Raw genomic sequence first — 19,790 nt, 5'->3', positions numbered from 1 at the left:
GGTCCCCTGTACTGTAAAGTTGGTGCACAACTGCTTACAGATCCTATTCTAAGTTATCAATGGTTTATCGACAAACTGAGAAGGGCATAGCTAATGGAGTCCTGCAGAAGTCAGTCATAAGTCAGGTATTTACTCAGTACTATCATTAATAATTTGGATAATGGAGTGGAATGTATCCTTCGATAGTTTGCAGATGACACCAAGCTGGGAGGGATTGCAAGCACTTTGGAGGACAGGATCAGAATTTGTAATGACTAAAAATTACAGAATTGGTGTGAGGTCAACAAAATTATATTTTGTACACACAAGTACTCACTTAGGAAGCAAAAAGCAAAAGCAAAACTACAAAATGTGGAATAATTGGGTAGATGATAGTACTGCTGAAAAGAATTTGGGGGTTAGATTAGATGACAAAGTGAACAGGAGTCAATATTGATACAAGTGTGACAAAGGCAAATATCACTCAGGGTGCACTAACAGGAATGTCATAAGAAAGACATAGGCAGTGACTGTCCCTCTCTACTCAGCGCTAATAGTTCTGCAGCTGGAGTAATGCATTCAATTCTGGGTGCCATACTTTGGTGAAAAATTGGAGAGAGTCTACAGGAGATCAAAAAAATGATATAAGGGTTAGGAAATCTGACTTAAGAGAAAAGGTTAAAAAAGGGCATGTTTAAACTTGAGATAAGAAATCTGAGGGGACACCTGATTTCAGTCTTCTAACTTCTAATACATTAAGCGCTGTTATAGAGTACGGGAATCAATTGTTCTTCATGTTCATTGAAGCCAGGACAAGAAGTAATGGGCTTTAACAAGAGAGATCTGGGCGAGATATTAGGAAAAAGCTTTCTAACTAGAAGGATAGTTAAGGAGGGTGTGGAATCAACATCGTTGGAGTTTTCAAGAACAGATTAGACATTTGGCAGGGATGAGATAGGCTTACTTGGTCACATCTCATAACAGGGCCTGGACTAGGTGACCTCTCAATTAAATGTTTCTATAACCATACACATACTATCGCTGATTTAAATGGGGAATCTACCTTCAATAAAGATTGCAGTACCAGGATTTAAAAATCAAATCAGAAGTAAAAATTGACCATTCCTATGTACTACTAACTTGAAAAAAGTCCCTCAGGCGTCTGACTTGAGGAACAAGCCCAAATATTGGCTTCGTATACATTACCAAGATCCTTTGAAAGAAGCTCTTCTGGAAGATCTCTTCCAAAAGAACTTCTTCTGAAACAGTGCATCCACACACACAAAATCAGATTGAAAGAGTGATTTGCTCTTTTGAAAGAGAGCGTCCACAGAGCCCCTGCTCTTTTGAAAGGCCAAGCCAGGGATCGAAAATGAAGACTGTTCTTTCAAAAGAAAGGCCCTGTGAAGGATTTGCACCCACTTTCTTTCAAAAGAACCTTTCGAAAGGAGAAGCTCTTCCTGAAACGGGAAAGGAGGAGCGATTTCGAAAGGAGCACCACATTCTTTCAATTTACTTTTGAAAGAATGCTTTCTGTGTGTAGACGCTTCACAGGCTCTTTCAAAAGAGACCCCTTCTTTTGAAAACACGTGTTAGTATAGACGCAGCTATTGAGTGTCAATTTTCTGGCACCTATGTGCTTCAATCGGACATTTTACAGTACTTTAAAACAACAGTTGGTAGTTTTGACCAGAGAATAATTTATAAATATGTTTAACTACACTGGATCATATTTTAATTAGCCTTTCTGCTTGACACCACATATATTAAAGATAGAATACTTATGAATAGGAAGGATGCTTTTGGTGCTAACAGGATCAAAGGCAATTTTCCATTTGGAATTATAAAATAATCTTTTATTCTGAAGGGACACAGCAATAATCCTTGGAAATAGCAACTAGAAGCAGTAAAACCAGAGTTCAGTTGATAAATATCGTCATTAAGTCATAAAAGACTTTTCAGCAACTGTACAATCTGTTATAATAGTGTGGAAATAATCTGTGCTTTCCACTGTAATGTCTTCCATATCAAAAATGACATGAAAGATTAAGAGGTTCAGAAGGTGGGATTGTTTTGAAATATCACTGACACGTAATTTAAAAAATGAATATTTTGTCTCTGGTAATTAACCCACAATCAAAATAAATCAAAACGTGATGCTAGAAAACACTGAACTTCTTTGATAAGCTAAATACATTGGAAATAACCCCAGAAAACAAAACAATAAACCCCTACAACATGGCAACTACATTATTTTCCATTTATTTTGCTTGAAATTATATAGATTCCTTCAAAAATATTTTGAAATATCAAAATTTTAATCATACAAGAGTTTAATAACTTCCAAGCAAATCAAACAAATTGGTGATCATACCTTAATTTGTGCAAAAGGTCTGTCAAAACTTCCAACATAAAGAAGGCCAACATTCTGGGTAAGTAATCTAAAAAAGAAAACATCATTTAAAGACTTGAGTGTAATCAAACATGTCACTGTAACCATCTTTATTGTGATAGCACAGAATTACTACTGAAAATGAGATAAAATAGAAGATGCATTTGTAGGATAAATTAAAGAAAAAGGACACACATTAAGGATTGAGACCCATATAGTCAGTTTGTAATTTATATTTCTTTTGTAAGAAGTGCTCCACTAAAGTCATTTCACAGTACCTTTGCTGCCCAGCCCAATGTAAGAGTGGCAGGGCATGCATCATTTCCATCTAGTACAGATCTTTAAAGTAAGAGAACCAGCAAAATTGCAGCTTTCAAACAACAACAACAAATTCACCCTCAAAATCGGCAGACTAACAGATTTAAGGAAGTGTCAGACATGCAAATATACTACTATATGAAGTGATAGAACTAAAATGAACTGAAGTGGCTTATCACAATGAAATAACAGAAAAAGTGAATCTCTGCTACATCATGTGATGTCTTAACAAATAAATTAACGTACCAAACTTAACTCAAAATCATTTTAAGAGATTCTGTTTTGTAACTTTTTAAGCGATACTACTCCACCAAAGGTATAGTCAGAAATAGGCGAAAGTGGGTCTGAAAAGCTTGTATACCCCTGAAATCTCTGTTCTTAGAGATTTTTAAGGTCAGGCTTTACAAAGCCTTGCCTGAAATGATTTACTTAGTGATGGTCCTATTTGGAGCAAGGGGTTGAACTAGATGATTCCCGAGATCTCTTCCAACCCTTTCCATCTATGATTCTATGTTAAACAGATGTTTTCTCCACACCAGAAATGTGTAAGTACTGCTAGTGTTAATCTTTAGGATTCTTTCCACTGGCACAAGTGAACATCTATAGACGCTCACGACTGACCTTTACAAAGAAAGATGCAATACAAGCCAGTGTAGTAAAAGACTTGTTGGAATAAACTGACCTATCTACAATACTTAAATAGCCCTATTTATATACCTTTATTTTACCAAGATTGCTTTGTTCCGACATCTGTAAAATATGTTGCATGCATATGCCTCCGTTATTGAGACTGACAATACAGAATTACTGTCTCATTACCCCTGCACCAATATTTGTTATTTTGCTTGAAAAGAGTTTCCCTCCCTATCAGTTTTTTATCTATATTCTCGTATTGCCTTAATTCAGAATCAATTGCCAGTAGATGGAAAAAAAAAAAATCAACAAACACCTCTTTGTTTAATCTTGTAAATAAGAAGTTTTTGCCCAGGGAATGGTATACTGGTTCTGTAGATATTTTAGAAGCATTTGATTTAGTGGATTAATATTAGTGAAGCAATATAACTTCAGTTATAACAAAAAAGAAATAAATCATGTCCTAACATTTTAATCTCCAATTTTATTTAATTGTATTAAATGTAAAGTAAATGACCATTATATTGAAGATCTTATTTCTCCTTTTGATTTTTTAAAAATTCCTTATGCATTTTCTTTGTCAAGTACACAAATCAAAGTTATGAAGAAACAAAAACATTCTGTAGTTAAATTTGAAAAATCAGTGTAATACTGTACACACGTTAATATTCTACTGCAGTTAGTCCTGAGTTCTAAAATAATTTGTTAGGGAAAAGAAAGTTTGTTTCACTTCTCCCTCACTGAAAAAGGGGGGAAAAAAAAGCAAGCTGAATATTAGGAGTAATTAAAAAGGGATAGAGAATAAGACCGAGAACATCTTATTGCCTCTAAATCAACACATGATATGCCCACATCTTGAATACTGCATACAGATGTGGTCAGCTCACCTCAAAAAGTATATAATGGCATTGTAAAAGGTTCAGAAAAGGGCAACAAAAATGATAAGGGTTTGGAACAGGTGCCATATGAAGAGAAATAAAAAAGACTGGGGCTTTTCAGTTTACAAAAAACGAGGACAAGGCAGGGATATTAAAGAGGTCTACAAAATCATGACTGGTATGGAAGTAGTGAATAAGAAAAAGTTATTTCTTTGTTCCCATAACACAAGAACTAGGGGTCACCAAATGAAATTAATGGATAGCAGGTCTAAAACTAACAAAAGGTAGTTTTACTTCAAGCAGCACACAGTAGGCCTGTGGAACTCCTTGCTAGAGGATGTTGTGAAGACAAGGACATTAACAGGGTTCAAAAAAGAACAAGATAAATCCATGGAGGTTAGGTCCACCAAGGGCAATTAGCCATGATGGGTAGGAATGGTGTCCCTAGCATCTTTTTGTTAGAGGCTGGAAATGGATGATAGGAGAGGGGATACTTGATATTACCTGTTCTGTTCTCTCCTTCTAGGGCATCTGGCACCGGCCACTACTGGAAGACAGGATATGGGGCTAGATGGACCTTTAGTATGACCCAGCATGGCTATTTGTATGCCTCTTTTCTAAGCTGAAAAGTCACAGTCTTATTAATCTCTCCTCATACAAAAGCCGTTCTGTATCCTTAATAATTTTTGTTGCCTGTATCTGAACCTTTTTCTAATTCTAATATATTTATTTTCAGATGAGACGAATACTTGTGCAAGCAGTATTTGAGTGTATTCATGAATTTATAATGAGGCAACATATTTCTGTATTATTATATATCCCTTTCTTAAGGATACCCCACATTCTATTCACTTATTTGACTGCCACTGCACACTGAGTGGATGTTTGCAGAAAAATAGCGACACTGACTCCAAAATTTCTTTCTTGAGTGGTAAAAACTAATTTAGAGCCCACATTTATATAAATAGTTGAGAGTATGTTTTCGAATGTGTATTACTTTGTATTTCTGCTTCTATTGCATCAAACCAAATAAAGAACAAGGTTAATTTCATACAGCATCTGTTTATTTTTGACAGATTTCAGTGCTAACACGAAGCGACTGTTAAAATATCTACATTTGTCCTAAGCAAATTACCGTACAAGGTTTTAATTCTGTTAAAATGTTACAATGCCTTTCTTCCTCTCCAATATTATATTAGTACACTCTTCAACATCTAGACACATCACGTATTCCAAACAAGCAGTATATAAGTTATTACTGGATGCTACATCTTTTTAGATGTCATAGCAGAAGAAAAGATGAATATAACCAAACAGAACAATCATTTCAAGTGGTGGTTTGCCTTATGTGTTATATCCGGACACAAAAAGCAAAAATCCCTAGGATACCACACTAACCATTCTCTTAGTGTATAATGTAACCTGCACATTTACAGACAGCAGCTTAAACTGAAAGATTTAAATTTCGGTCCTTCTCTCAAAATTCTGACTTTGGTCTAATTTTTATAACCACTGGTTCACCATTGGAAGAGATTTTTAAGTGGGAATAGAGATCTTTATGTAAGCTAAAACATGACCATTTATCTTGTAAAATGAGCACTTGAGCATGTGTACACAAACATCATACCCACTCTACAAGAAGTGCAGTGATATGTATTACAGAATAGTTAAATAGAGCCCACATAGGTAGAATCTCTTCAAACAGAAGATACGGAGATCCGATACTGTAAACTGATACCATGCTTAGTCTTAGTGAAAAGGGAATCTTTTGCATACCTACAGAGCACACACACATGCACACACGAGGGCACTGAAGGAAAAGTACAATTTTAGAATCCACACAATTTCACAATGTTATCATTCGATTTACTTGCAATAATCAGGTCAAGAACATTTATATCTCCTTTAGCCTGACAAAGCTGTTATGCCAACTAGCATTTTGTGATTTATTTGTGAAACTACTTCCTGGTTGGTTTTCATCTACTGAGCATGTCTGTTGATGACAAAAAACAAAAAACAAAAATCACCCAATTGTTTTATAGGTCTTATTTTTCATCCAAGCTATCTGACATACAAGCCAAAATTTATACAACTTTGATCTGCAAACTTAACGTTACCTGATCAGCACATAAGCATCACAAACATTAAATAAAAGCATCAGTGGTAACTAGGGATAAACCATGATGCCTGATAGAGAGGAATTCTGCTATTAGTATGTACAGAATGATAGGTATCTGTGGCATGTCAACATTGATCATAGTGAATGAAATACTCTTCAGCAGAAGTGGGTTTCTGCTTTGAGTCTCAAGAATCTGGAAATTAGAAGGACTGCAGTGTTTTTCATCCACCACTAATGATTACTATTCCAGATGCTATTGAGCTGAATCTATTTTGCTTCTCATCCTGTGCATCTGTTACTTAAATAAAATTGGAAAGCAGTGCAGAGAGCTGGGAAGAGAAGGCAGCACTGAGAAGAGACTGAGAGGAAGAAAGGACACCGCAGAGAATACGAACACATAATTGAAAGAAGAGGAAGTGGAGACATCACAAGATGCAAGAGGAGGAGAAGACAAATATGGGTTTACTCCCATTTAAACTCCCTTCCTCCTCATTAATCCCAGAAGACTCTATCATAATTTCTCTCTCTGCCTACTGATACAGTGAATACTGTACAAAAGGAATACAAAAGAGGTGACACTGAAAAAAATGTCTTCCTCGCTGCAAACTCTGAAGTGTGACTACCAGCAGATGAAGCAATGACTAGGAATGCAGAAAACTTTCTACTCACCCACCAAATTTGCAGGCTTATGAATCTCTCCTATACTGGACAATTTAATGTCGCAGCAATATTGAACAGCATATACTACTGTAATATTTAATATTGTAACACTTGAAGGGTCTTTTAGTTCAAATAATATCTTACTGCAAAGGCTCTGCTGATTTTCTTTAAAAACACTAAATTCCAAGTCAATTGTTAGTTATTTGGAAGATACATGAATTTGCTTCTTTGGCCTTCCTTTTCTTTTTCTTCTCTCAGAACTGCACACAAGTGAGCCCTAAATTATTCCCAACATGTACTTTGCTAGCCTATTATAAAACTCGGAATTATATTTCCTTACTTCCAGCTCTTCTTCAAGACAATTCATTTTTACCCCTTTGAATATCTGCATTTTATACCATATATGGCTCAATATTCATAGCCCCCCTCCTAAATGTCACAACTAATCAACCAATCAACTGATTAACATTTGCCTCTGATAACGAATTACAACTGCATCCTTTGACAAATATGGCTATCATGATCTCCACTCCAATACATCCCTTTTAAAAGTTTGCTTTGCAGTTTCCTTTCTAATTTCACAGCTGCACAATTCCATCCTCAAATCATCTTCAGTAGCATTTGATACCTATACCAGATACCAGCCAGAGACCACTACTACATTATTTTCTGTACTATATATCCTCTTAAAAATCAATGGAACTGAATGAATTATCATAGTAGCAGTGCCACAGCACAATCTCTGCAGAAAATCAATAGAGAATTTGAGAGCTACCTTCACATTTAAACATTAAAACTTGAGAACACAGCTGTCAGAACAGTAACTGCAAAATGGTGCCTGATTAGAACACACATCTATTCTCCTTGAGAAAATGGGTAATTTACCTGCACAAATATATATACAGTAAGCTGAATAGTAACAAGTCTCCAGGACCAGACGGTATTCACCCAAGGGTTCTGAAAGAACTCAAATGTGAAATTGCGGAGTTATTAACAGTGGTTTGTAACCTATCCTTTAAATCCGCTTGGGTACCCAATGACTGGAAGACGGCCAATATAACGCCAATATTTAAAAAAGGCTCCAGAGGAGACCCTGGCAATTATAGACCGATAAGTCTAACACCAGTACCAGGCAAATTAGTAGAAACAATAGTAAAGAATAAAATTGCAAGGCATGTAGAAGAGCATGAATTGTTGGGCAAAAGTCAGCATGGTTTCTGCAGAGGGAAGTCGTGTCTAACTAATCTATTAGAATTCTTTGAAGGGGTTAATAAACATGCGGACAAGGGGCACCCAGTGGACATAATATACCTAGATTTCCAGAAAGCCTTTGACATGGTCCCACACCAAAGGCTTTTATGTAAATTAGGCGGTCATGGGATAGGAGGAAAGATCCTTTCATGGATCGGGAATTGGTTAAAAGACAGAAAACAAAAAGGGTTGGAATAAATGGTAAATTTTCACAATGGAGGGGGGGTAACTAGTGGTGTTCCCCAGGGGTCAGTCCTGGGACCAATCCTGTTCAACTTGTTCATCAATGATCTAGAAAATGAGGTAAGCAGTGAGGTGGCAAAGTTTGCAGATGACACCAAGTTGTTCAGAACAGTCAAAACCAAAAAGGATTGTGAAGAACTACAAAAAGATCTCAGCAAACTGAGTGATTGGGCAGCAAAATGGCAAATGAAATTTAATGTGGATAAGTGTAAGGTAACGCACATTGGAAAAAATAACCCAAATTACACGTACAACATGATGGGGTCAAATTTAGCTACGACAGATCAGGAAAGGGATCTTGGAGTTATAGTGGATAGTTCTCTGAAGACATCCACGCAGTGTGCAGCGGCAGTTAGTAAAGCAAATAGGATGTTGGGAATTATTAAAAAAGGGATAGATAATACGACAAAAGATATACTTCCCCTATATAAAACTATGGTACGCCCACATCTTGAGTACTGTGTGCAGATGTGGTCTCCTCACCTCAAAAAAGATATATTGGCATTAGAAAAGGTTCAGAAAAGGGCGACTAAGATGATTAGGGGCTTGGAACGGGTCCCATATGGGGAGAGGCTAGAGAGACTGGGACTTTTCAGTTTGGAAAAGAGGCGATTGAGGGGCGATATGATAGAGGTATATTAAAATCATGAATGGTGTGGAGAAAGTGAATATAGAAAAATTATTTACCTTTTCCCATAATACAAGAACTAGGGGACACCAAATGAAATTGATGGGTAGTAGGTTCAAAACTAATAAAAGGAAATTTTTCTTCACACAGCGCACAGTCAACCTGTGGAACTCCTTGCCGGAGGAGGCTGTGAAGGCCAGGACTCTATTAGGGTTTAAAAAAGAGCTTGATAAATTTTTGCAGGTTGGGTCCATAAATGGCTATTAGCCAGAGGTAAAGTATGGTGCCCTAGCCTTCGGTACAAGGGCAGGAGATGGATGGCAGGAGATAAATCACTTGATCATTGTCTTCTGTTCTCCTTCTCTGGGGCACCTGGCATTGGCCACTGTCGGCAGACGGGATACTGGGCTGGATGGACCTTTGGTCTGACCCAGTATGGCCGTTCTTATATATACAGTACTGCCTACATTGATCTAACTTAACAGTATTATGTATTCTCTTTTGCCTTATACATCATCAATTCAATTGTTATTTTAATGGATCTGTTAATTTAGGGATCATACCCTATGACTGGAGAACTGCAAATATAATATCTATATTAAAATGTAATCTGGGAAACTACAGTCCTGTTACTTTGATCTTGTTTGTATGGAAGGTTTAAGAACAAAATTTTGAAAGAGGGAGAAGCTAAGGACAGGTAAACAGCAATGAAAATAAAATATAAAATGGCTTTGCAAAGGGTAAATTGCGTCAGAACAACCTGATCTCTTTCTTCATGAAGATCATTGATTTTCCAGACAAAGGAAACACACATCATCTGATCTACCAGGATGTCAGCGATGCATTGGATACCAATTCCACATGGGAAATTATTAAATTGGAGAAAATGGGGATTAATATAAGAACTAAAAGATGAGTGAGGACCTGGTTAAAAGGGAAATTACAATAGGTCATGCTGAAAAGGGAACTCTCAGACTGGAGGGAGGTTACTAGTAAAGGATCAATCTGGGCACCAATCTTACTTAATATTTTCATTAATGCCTTTGGCACAAACATTAGGAATGTGCTAATAATATCTACAGGTGACACAAAATTGGAAGGTACAGGCGAGGACTAGACTATCATACAGGAAGATCTGGATGACCTTGAAAACCCTGAAAACCAGTAAGGGGAATAGGAAGGAAGTCAGTAGTGTAAAGTTGTGCTATTCAGGACTTTTACATGTATTTGCAGAAGCTGGGGACTTATCAATTTACATTTGCCACTGTTATTGGCAAATATTTTCAGCTTGCAGAGATGGGCCCTAAATTGCTAAAGAAAATTCTTCCCCAGAAGCATGGCTGGTGGGTCTTACCCATGCATTCAGCATGTAACTGTTTCATCTATTTGGAGTGAAATTGTGCTGGTCAGTTTCCCTGCTCCCGTCAGTGGTGGCAGCCAAGACAGACAGGTTTCCGCCCCAACAAGAGCTGGGAAACTGTTCCTGTCAGGGGTGTCAGCCTGACTCTCGCCACCCCTGACAGGAGCGAGGAGGCTGCCACCCCAGACAGGAGAGGTTCCCCTGCTCCTGACTCTTGGCTGCTGCCTCTGACAGGAGCAGCTGCCGCTCCTGTCAGGGGTGGCAGCCTGACTCCTGCTGCCCGACAGGAGCAGGGAAACCACTTCTGTCAGAGCTGTGAGAATCGGGCTCTTGGCTCACACCCTTGACAGGAGCGGGGAAACTGCTGGTCAGTTCCCCGCTCCTCTGAGTGGCAAGCAGCCCGGAGCCCGCACCAGTTTGCTGCCATTCAGAGGAGTGTTAACCTGAGATATATGTGCAACTCAAATGTGCATATCTTGGGGTTCTATTGTACCTCCAAGTCAGACTGACAGAGATCTTTGCGGTTTTTTTGGCCTTCTTCTGCCTTGTGTGGCACAGGTTTCTTGCTGGTTTGAACTGGAGCAAATAGCGGATTCTCTCTAATTGGAAGATTTGAAAATCAAGATTTGAAGACTCTGTAACACAGCCTGAAGCTATAGGACTGGGTGGGTGAGGTCAAGGCAGCCAACCAGGCAGTGACTGGCAGTTGGTCTGGGTCCCAGCATTTCAAAGGGTTCTGGAGCTCTGGGCCTCTTTGAAACACTGTGGCAGCACTTCTTCATGCAGCTGTAAGGGAAGTCGGTGGGGAGAAGGAAGGAGGGGGAAATACCATGGTCCGACTTCCGTAGGTCCTGCCTCTTCTGCCCTTGACCCTGCCCCCTATGGGGCGCAGAGCTGGGCCTCCTCCACCTTGCCCCAGGCCCAAAGTGGCTGTTGGCCCCATTAAGTGAGGTTCTCTGGCCTGTAAGGTATAGCTCTATTAAAATATTTCATAGAAAAGAATAGCAGTGGGTAGGGCAACTTGTTCTAGAAGTGGATAAGCTTCTCCTGACATCCTCATGCTCATAATGTTCCTGTAATGTATATTATTATAGCTAAATTAAACATAATGTTGTTGTACTTCAACCACACACAACTCAGGAAAACAGTATTGGCTATGTCTACACTAGTCAAAAACTTCGAAATTGCCATGCAAATGGCCATTTTGAAGTTTACTAATGAAGCACTGAAATACATATTCAGCACCTCATTAGCATGCGGGCGGCCACGGCACTTCGAAATTGACGCAGTTCGCTGCCGCACAGCTCGTCCAGACGGGGCTCCTTTTCGAAAGGACCCCGGCTACTTCAAAGTCCCCTTATTCCTATCTGCTCATAGGAATCAGGGGACTTTGAAGTAGCCGAGGTCCTTTCGAAAAGGAGCCCCATCTGGATGAGCCGCGTCACTTTTGAAGTGCCGCGGCCGCCCACATGCATGGCCATTTCAAAGTTTTTGGCTACTGTAGACTGGGACATTATGTTTTAATTATCCTTCATAGAAGAACTGCTTGCATGGTAGTTAAAGTCTGCCATTCACCCACATGAATCTCAGTACCAACTCACAACATGTCAGCGGCTATCAACAATAGGGATCCAGGAAGTAACTAATCCCTGAAAGGACACTTTTCAGGCTACATCTTCACTACAGTCACACAGAGGCAAAACCCTGTCGGCGGAAGTGCGGACAGACTGTCAACAAAACACATTTTGTGGGTAGAAGCTCTGCAAGTTTTGTAGAAGAAATCCCAGTTTTGTCAACAAAACTCTAGTGTAGACGCAGCAGCATTGACTAAGTCTACTATGCTTCGTGCTGGTATTTGTAACTATAAGACACACCGATACAAATGAGAATTGGAAAGCCAGAAATTGTGAGAAAACAATATTTCTCGTAACACTATAGGAAAACAAGATTAAATATTAAGAAATAAACAATAATGTACCAACAACAGTAGTACTGTACACTGTAAACTTACACTATTTGCTGTATTTATTTGTATTTACTCACACGATATTGTACTTATGGAAAACATAACTAAAATTTACTTGTGGTTAAAATGCCAGTTATTTTAGAGTTCTGGATGATACAATGATGGATATGGAAGTTTATTGTATTAATTTTCCTTCACTCATTTTTCTCTCTCTGTAAAGATGATCTTGTTAAAAGACAGGGCTAGGAGTCAGAAGACATTGGGACTATTATCAGTCTTCTCACATTTCTTATATGACATAAGACAAATGCAACAACTCAGTGCCCATTCCTCCACTTGTAAAACACTTGCAAAAAAACTTACCAAAGTCATGGAAGATGTCATCAGGCTCAACATATTAATATTTGTAAAGCAAAAGGGGCGAGGTTATGCACATTATGAGAAGCTATTCTCAACTGAGTTTTAAATCAAGAGTTAACGTAAGAATGAAAAGTGCTTGGGGCACTAAGTAATAGTTACTACAATATAGTAATAAAACAAAGAGATAGCTGTGTTAGTCTGTATTTTATCAAAACAAAAAAGCAGACATGTAGCACTTTAAAGACTAACAAAATAATTTATTCGTTGATGAGCTTTCATGGGATAGACCCACTTCTTCAAATCTACAGCCCTACCAGAACAGACTCAATACAAATAGCACAGAGGTCCAAACAAAAAGATGTCAGCTTGTGTAAGTATCAGAGAGGTAGCCGTGTTAGTCTGGATCTTCAAAAACAGGAAGTCCTGTGGCACCTTATAGACCAACAGATATTTTGGAGCAACAAGGACTTCTTGTTGAGCTTGTATAAGGATTAGGATGAACCATATAGAGAGTTATAATGTAATTATATTAATCAATGTTATGTAGTTATCTGGAATACTATGCACAGTATTGGTCACTGCCTCTCAAACAGAAGATATTGTGGAATTAGATGGGGTTCAGAGACAGATGGCAAGAAATAATAGGGGCCTGAAAAAAAATCACTGACAGAGATAGAAAAGAATGGGATTTGTGCAATGTTAATGAAGGATTAGAAAGGTATATGAAGGGCTATAGTAAGTTTAACATGGTTGAGAAAATACATCTACTTTACGGTGTGTACAGTGTAGGCCCAGTTAGCAAACGCAATAAGGTCTTGAAAATATCATACTTAAACGTCAGAAAAAACACAACTGGAAAGATAAGCTGTAAAAAGGCTGACCTCAAAATGTGGATGATAAAAAAAGAGAAGCCTCTAATTCTAACAAATGGTCCTAACTTCTCTGAATAATACAGCAATTTTATGGGTTGAACAATAGTGACCCCGATATATTAATGTTATCTTGGAGAAACAGGCCCACTTGTCAAATCTTCCTTCAAACAGGCTGGGAAATGGGTTAATCACAAACCAGCCAAAATCTGGTTTTAGTGAAGATAGTAACAATCAATATGCCATCACTCGTTTGTTGTACTGTCTGAAAGAGCCAGGCTTGCTAGGGATATTTATTTAATGAGATTGGATACTTAAATAGATAACAAAAGTATCCAAGTATTAAGGGTTAATACTTAAATAAAACTGTTGGCAGAGATACAAAACCTTACACCTTGAGGTTTGAACCAACTTCTTTGGTATTTAGGACTGAATGGCAGGGGGGCAGATCATAAAGTGGAAATTATCCTGCACTGTCCATATGGGGTTTCCTTTAGCTTCCTCTGAAATATGTGGGATTGGCCACTGTCAGGGACAGGTCACTAAAATACATGGATCCTGGGTGCAATTATGGCAATTCCTACACTCCAGCCACGCCCTTTGACAGCAATTCTGGGCTCCAGGACAGAACAGTAAATGATAGCTACATTCACACAAAAGCTCTGGTCCGCCTGACGTGTGTGGTGCTGCACCTGTAACGGCTGGTGCTCAGAGAACTGTGGGCTATATTTCTATGATTATTGTGATCTGTAGCCAAAATTTCTGCAATAACCTCAAACAGAGGTGGAGATTACTAGTTATAAAAGTATTTGGGAACAAAGTCCAATTTCTTCTTGTAATCCTATATTCCTGAGCAAAATGAAAAACAAGTATGGGAACTGCTTTCAATATAATTCACTTTTAGTATGGGTAAAAGTCGCAAAAGCAAAGTAAATAAAACAGATCAAAGCATTTAAAATTTAAATGACAGTATATAGCTAATTAACAATGAAGCTAAATATCAAATGAAAGTTTGATCAGAATAAAAGTATAAAAAATATAGTACTGACCAATTGCTACACAAACCTTTCCATCAATTCTCCTAGGACCCCCACTCCGCACACCAGTTTTATGCGTTTTATTTATAATAAAACCATTTATTGACAGACACTTGAAAAAGGCAAAGAAGCTGGGCCATGGGCAATAAGCAAGTTGCAAAAGAAAAACAAAAACAAACAAACAAACCCAAGTTGTTAAGTTTTCCCTATAAACTGCAAGGAAAAAAACACAATTGTTCATGAAAATTGCTATTACTATAGGGAGAAAACATCTTTCAATTTACTGAATTATTACACAGGGCACAGGTTTAAAAAGAGCAATTACGATGACTACATCAGACTGAAAGTTAGGCATTTCCAGACCCAGTCTACCAACTAATGATTTAACTGGCATCAGGATGACCTGCTCTTTCCTTTTATCTATTTCTGAGATGATTTGTACAACTGAAATTAAGTTATCAGTTATCAAAATGAACGATAAAACAAGTTTTCTCTTGCAGTGTATTCTCAAGACATCACTTGTAGTGCAAGCTATTTGTTTTTCATGACATTTTGCACTGTGATGTTATATTTGGCACAAAACAAAACACAACAAAACAAAAAAGCCAAAACCCTACTAAAAATTAATTAATAAGATTATTCAATATATCTTTATTTTCTAATGACTAAACCCCCTTCACGGGACTATTACTGATTTGCATAATCTACCTTTTTAGATATACTGCTTATGCCAATTAATTTAAGATATTACAAAATAAAACATCTCACACCCTTTATTTTAAACATCAGAGACATAATTCATCCGTTAATTAAAAGGGTATAAATACCCATTACTTCAGCTAAGTTTCATGCACTTAAACATGGTGATCTGAATATACAAACTTTCTGACAAATAGTTATCAACCTGATTGCAAAACTGAATTTGAGACTCTTTGGCCATAATCCTTTAAATTGAAATATGTATAAATTTGGCAGGGGATCAGGGAGGGGGAAAGGAAAGAAGAGGAATGTGTGACATTTTGCACCCATACTTTTATAGAAATATGTTTTTGAATATGAACATGTTTTATGTAAATCAGGTCAAGTAACCTATTATTCAAGGTCCTGTGATTTCCTGAATGTGTATATTCTATTTGCATGCATGTTTCATTCTTGTATGTGACGTTAGAAACCTATTTATTAATCTAGCATTTCTAGTGAGAGCCATTATTGGCACCTGAAGTGCTTAACGGCCCTTTGCTCAAGACAACAATCTGTCAGCCCCAAACTAGTTGGTCACACAAAAACGTAATGCCACCTGATGCTGGAATCCATCTTCAAGTTGGTAATTTTACACTGGGATGGGGAAAGTTCAAGGGTTCCTGCCCTGGGGAAATTTTATTTTATTTAAGGAACAGGAAGCTATCGATGGTCTTCTTCAATGGTCTGGCTTTTGCAACTGCTTCACTGGCCCTAAGAATATACACATGAAGAAACCTGAAAACAAAGACCTCTAAGGACACAAGAAGCTGTTAGATTCAGGCCACAGAAAAGATTAGCTTTCTTTTGAATGATTTTAACTGGATAAGGACTAGGGTGAGAATCATGATCTGGAACTACCTGTTAGGCATTAGGATTAGTTGGTGTATTCATTTATTTTGCTTTAGTAATTTGCTTTGATCTGTCTGTTTTCACTTGCAATCATGTAAATCCCACTTTTTACACTTATTAAAAACACTTCTGTATTATCATTCCCAGTGTAAATAATTATTACCTGGGGGGAGCCATAGCTTTGTATCTAGCTCTTTCATTGATAAAGAGAGCAAACCTATGTGCTTTCTCTGTGTAAAATTTTTATGCAGATCAAGATGAATTTATTTAGGGATTTTGGTCCCTTTAGAGGGGCAGTGCTACAGGATGATGTCAAGACCCTGTAACTGAGCCTTCCCCCGAGCTGAGCTGATTCAGCACCTGCATTACTCTGCTGGATGGGTTGTTACCCCAGCTCTGAACCTTGGCTGGAGGAGATTTGAGCTTCTGGCCCAGCAGCAAAGGGTAGTCAGGCACCCCAGAGGGCAGGCAGGTGAGCTCAGTGGTATGATCAGCACAGTGGGTGACAACCCTATGGGGCCTCTGTGATCAAACTCGTCATCCTACAGTCTGCTGCTACTACACATTCCTCTATTGACTCAACTAGCAGAGGTCTATGTTATGGATTTAAAGATTCAAACACCATGATGAGATGAATGGGGCACAATATGGTTCCATGCGATGGAGTTTCATTTCCTATTTTTAAGTTCTTGATTTTGGAACCATAAAGAGAAGTTACTCACCTGTAGTAACGATGGTTCTTCGAGATGTGTCCCCGTGGGTGCTCCACAATAGGTGTTGGGCTCGCCCGGCGCCGCAGATTGGAAATCTTCCAGCAGTTTCTCCTGGATCGTGCATGCGCCGGCATGTGCCACCCCCCTGCGCGCCCCCGGCCGCGTGCGAGATCTGGTCCCCGCCAGTTCCTTGACCAACCGCCTCGGATTCTCCTGAAAAACACTAGACAGAGATCCGAAGCGGGGAGGATGGGTGGGTGGTGGAGCACCCATGGGGACACATCTCGAAGAACCATCGTTACTACAGGTGAGTAACTTCTCTTTCTTCTTCAAGTGGTCCCCGTGGTTGCTCCACAATAGGTGACTACCCAGCAGTAACCCAAGTAAGGAGGTGGGTAATCGGTTTATGTGCAGCTTGCCCCCGAGAGGACTGCTGTTGACTGATGGGTATCCTCTTCGAATACCCGAGGCAGGGCATAATGCTCGGCGAAGGTCGTAGGATGACCAGGTGGCCGCTCTACAGATGTCTTTTAACGCGATGCCCTCGAAGAAGGCTGTTGACGCCGCCACCGCCCTGGTGGAGTGAGCCCTGGGCGGGGCCAGCAAAGGAGCATTTTGAAACTCGTAACACATTTTTATACAGGACACAATGTGCTTAGAGATTCTCTGTGAAGAGAGACCTTCTCCTTTTGACCTGGGAGCGAGAGAGACTAGGAGCCTGTCCGTTTTCCAGAAGGACTTAGTTCTGTCTATGTAGAAGGCCAACGCCCTCCTCACATCCAGGAGATGCACGGCTTCAGGTAAAACTATTGGCTCGTTAAGATTGGACTCCGAAGAGACTTTTGGAACAAAGGCTGGGTGCAGCCTTAAGGTTACCGCCTCCTTTGAGAATACTGTGCAGTGCGGCATTGCCATCACTGCTGCGAGCTCACTCACCCTGCGGGCTGACGTAGTTGCAAGGAGGAAGGTTGTTGTTTTTTTGTTTTTTTTTAATCGTAAGGGGACGTATGGGAACTGTGGCTAATGGTTCAAAAGGTGGACCCGAGAGCGTGCTGAGCACCAAGTCCATTGCGGTGAGTCCTTTACTGTTAATAGGGTACTTAGCACTTAATCCGTGCCTTTCCACCCCAAATAGTGATCATTCCACCCCTAAATGGCCTTCACGTCTGCTCTTCTCTTCTCCGCTCCTCTCATTTCTTTCTTTTTTTTTTTTTGCTGATATTCTCTTTGTCTTTGCTTTCTCTCTTTTTTTTTTTTTTTAAATAACCAAAAACAACAAATGACATGTAGAAAAAAACCACTATTTAATCTGACTCTGGCCTTAGCCTGAGTAGATTCCGTCTGCAGCCGATGGCGGTTGAGAAGGAACTGGCGGGGACCAGATCGCGCACGCGGCTGGGGGCGCGCAAGGGGGCGGCGCGCACCGGTGCATGCGCGATCCAGGAGAAACTGCTGGAAGATTTCCGATCTGCGGCTCTGGGAGAGCCCGACACCTATTGTGGAGCACCCACGGGGACCACTAGAAGAAGAACATTTATTTAATATGTTTCTCTTTCTCTCTCGCTAAACAATGCAGTCAATTAACCAGATGTTATTATTTTAATTTTTCTGACTAGCATGTTTTAAGTTTTCGCATTCAGCATTGTTAAAGGAAACATTTGCACGTGATAGACATAAAGAGCAATATTGTTCTATAAGGACAAAGAATTATCACTCAATCTACACTATGGATATAAGACTATTTACTTGAATTAATATGTCTATCATGGCACCAATGAAGCAAAATCAAATTTAAAATTATTCAGATACAGAAGTATCTTATCTATTTTAAAAATAAAATAAGACACTCCTTCCTTTGAAGCTAAAAGCGACTTTCATTGCTCTTTTGTTATTATGGTTAAGAAAATTTACTATCACACAGTAAGTCGTCATTGTATTGAAGCATAAATCACTCAAGCGAAATTAAACTGATGTAGGTTAGATTAAGATACATTTTAATTATCATTGACATTTGAGAGATAAAAGGAAGGACGGGAAAAGAATTCATTTCCCTGGTCCCAGGGTGCAGAAAGCAATCTGGAGCTAGTTCTAGGATATGGAGGCAGGTGCCAGGGTGGAATAGGTCAGAACAGGGCATAGACAAGGATGAAGCAAGCTAGAACAAGGCTCAGAAGAGGCTGGGTCAGGGCCAGGAAGATGAACCAGCCCAAGAACCATCAGGAAGGACCAGGAGCCTAAACACTGTAAGGCAGCAGAAGGGTTCCTGGCTGAACAGCACTGGTGCAAACATTAACTTGCAGTTCTGGTGGAGTCAATGAAACACTTGCGTCTGGTGGGATCATCTGACACACACCCTGACCAGGGACAGGTTGTTAGAGGATGCCTGAAGGCTGAGTCACTGCATATATTGCTTATGGGATGAGTCAGCACAGCTGAGTTGCTACAGTAAACTCGAGTGTTGAGTCACTGCAGGCTGTGCTAGAGGGCTGAAACACAGCAGCTGAGTGAGCAGCCCTGGTCTGGCAGCAAGTTTGCTTCACAATCCCTTTAAGACAAGCAGGTACTGCTTATATCTGTATGTAGGCAACTGCAGGACTGGTCTTATTTTAACTCTGGCGAGGGAATGCTGTTCAGAGGACTCCTCCAAACAGCTGTAACTGAATGTTATAAAGAAAGAGAAGTAATTAACAAAATATGAGAAAAAAATAAAGCACCAGAGAAATATTATATAATTGGTGTATTTTCTGAATCATACTTTCTCCACCATATTTAATCATCTCTCCTGTGATCTTAT

General features: G+C 39.2%; 1 protein-coding gene across 1 annotated transcript in view; it reads right to left on the bottom strand.

Moving 5' to 3' along the window:
• Positions 1-19,790, bottom strand: part of RNGTT (RNA guanylyltransferase and 5'-phosphatase) — a 400,609-nt gene that overhangs the window by 59,737 nt on the left and 321,082 nt on the right. The window contains exon 14 of the mRNA XM_074988850.1: positions 2,354-2,420. Coding sequence (XP_074844951.1) covers positions 2,354-2,420 — 67 coding nt within the window. The remainder of the gene's footprint in view (positions 1-2,353; positions 2,421-19,790) is intronic.

The sequence above is a fragment of the Carettochelys insculpta genome, chromosome 3, assembly GCF_033958435.1.
Source record: "Carettochelys insculpta isolate YL-2023 chromosome 3, ASM3395843v1, whole genome shotgun sequence".
Lineage (NCBI taxonomy): Eukaryota > Metazoa > Chordata > Testudines > Carettochelyidae > Carettochelys > Carettochelys insculpta.
Note: the sequence above shows the minus strand (reverse complement) of the source record. Positions and strands in the feature narration are given on the sequence as shown.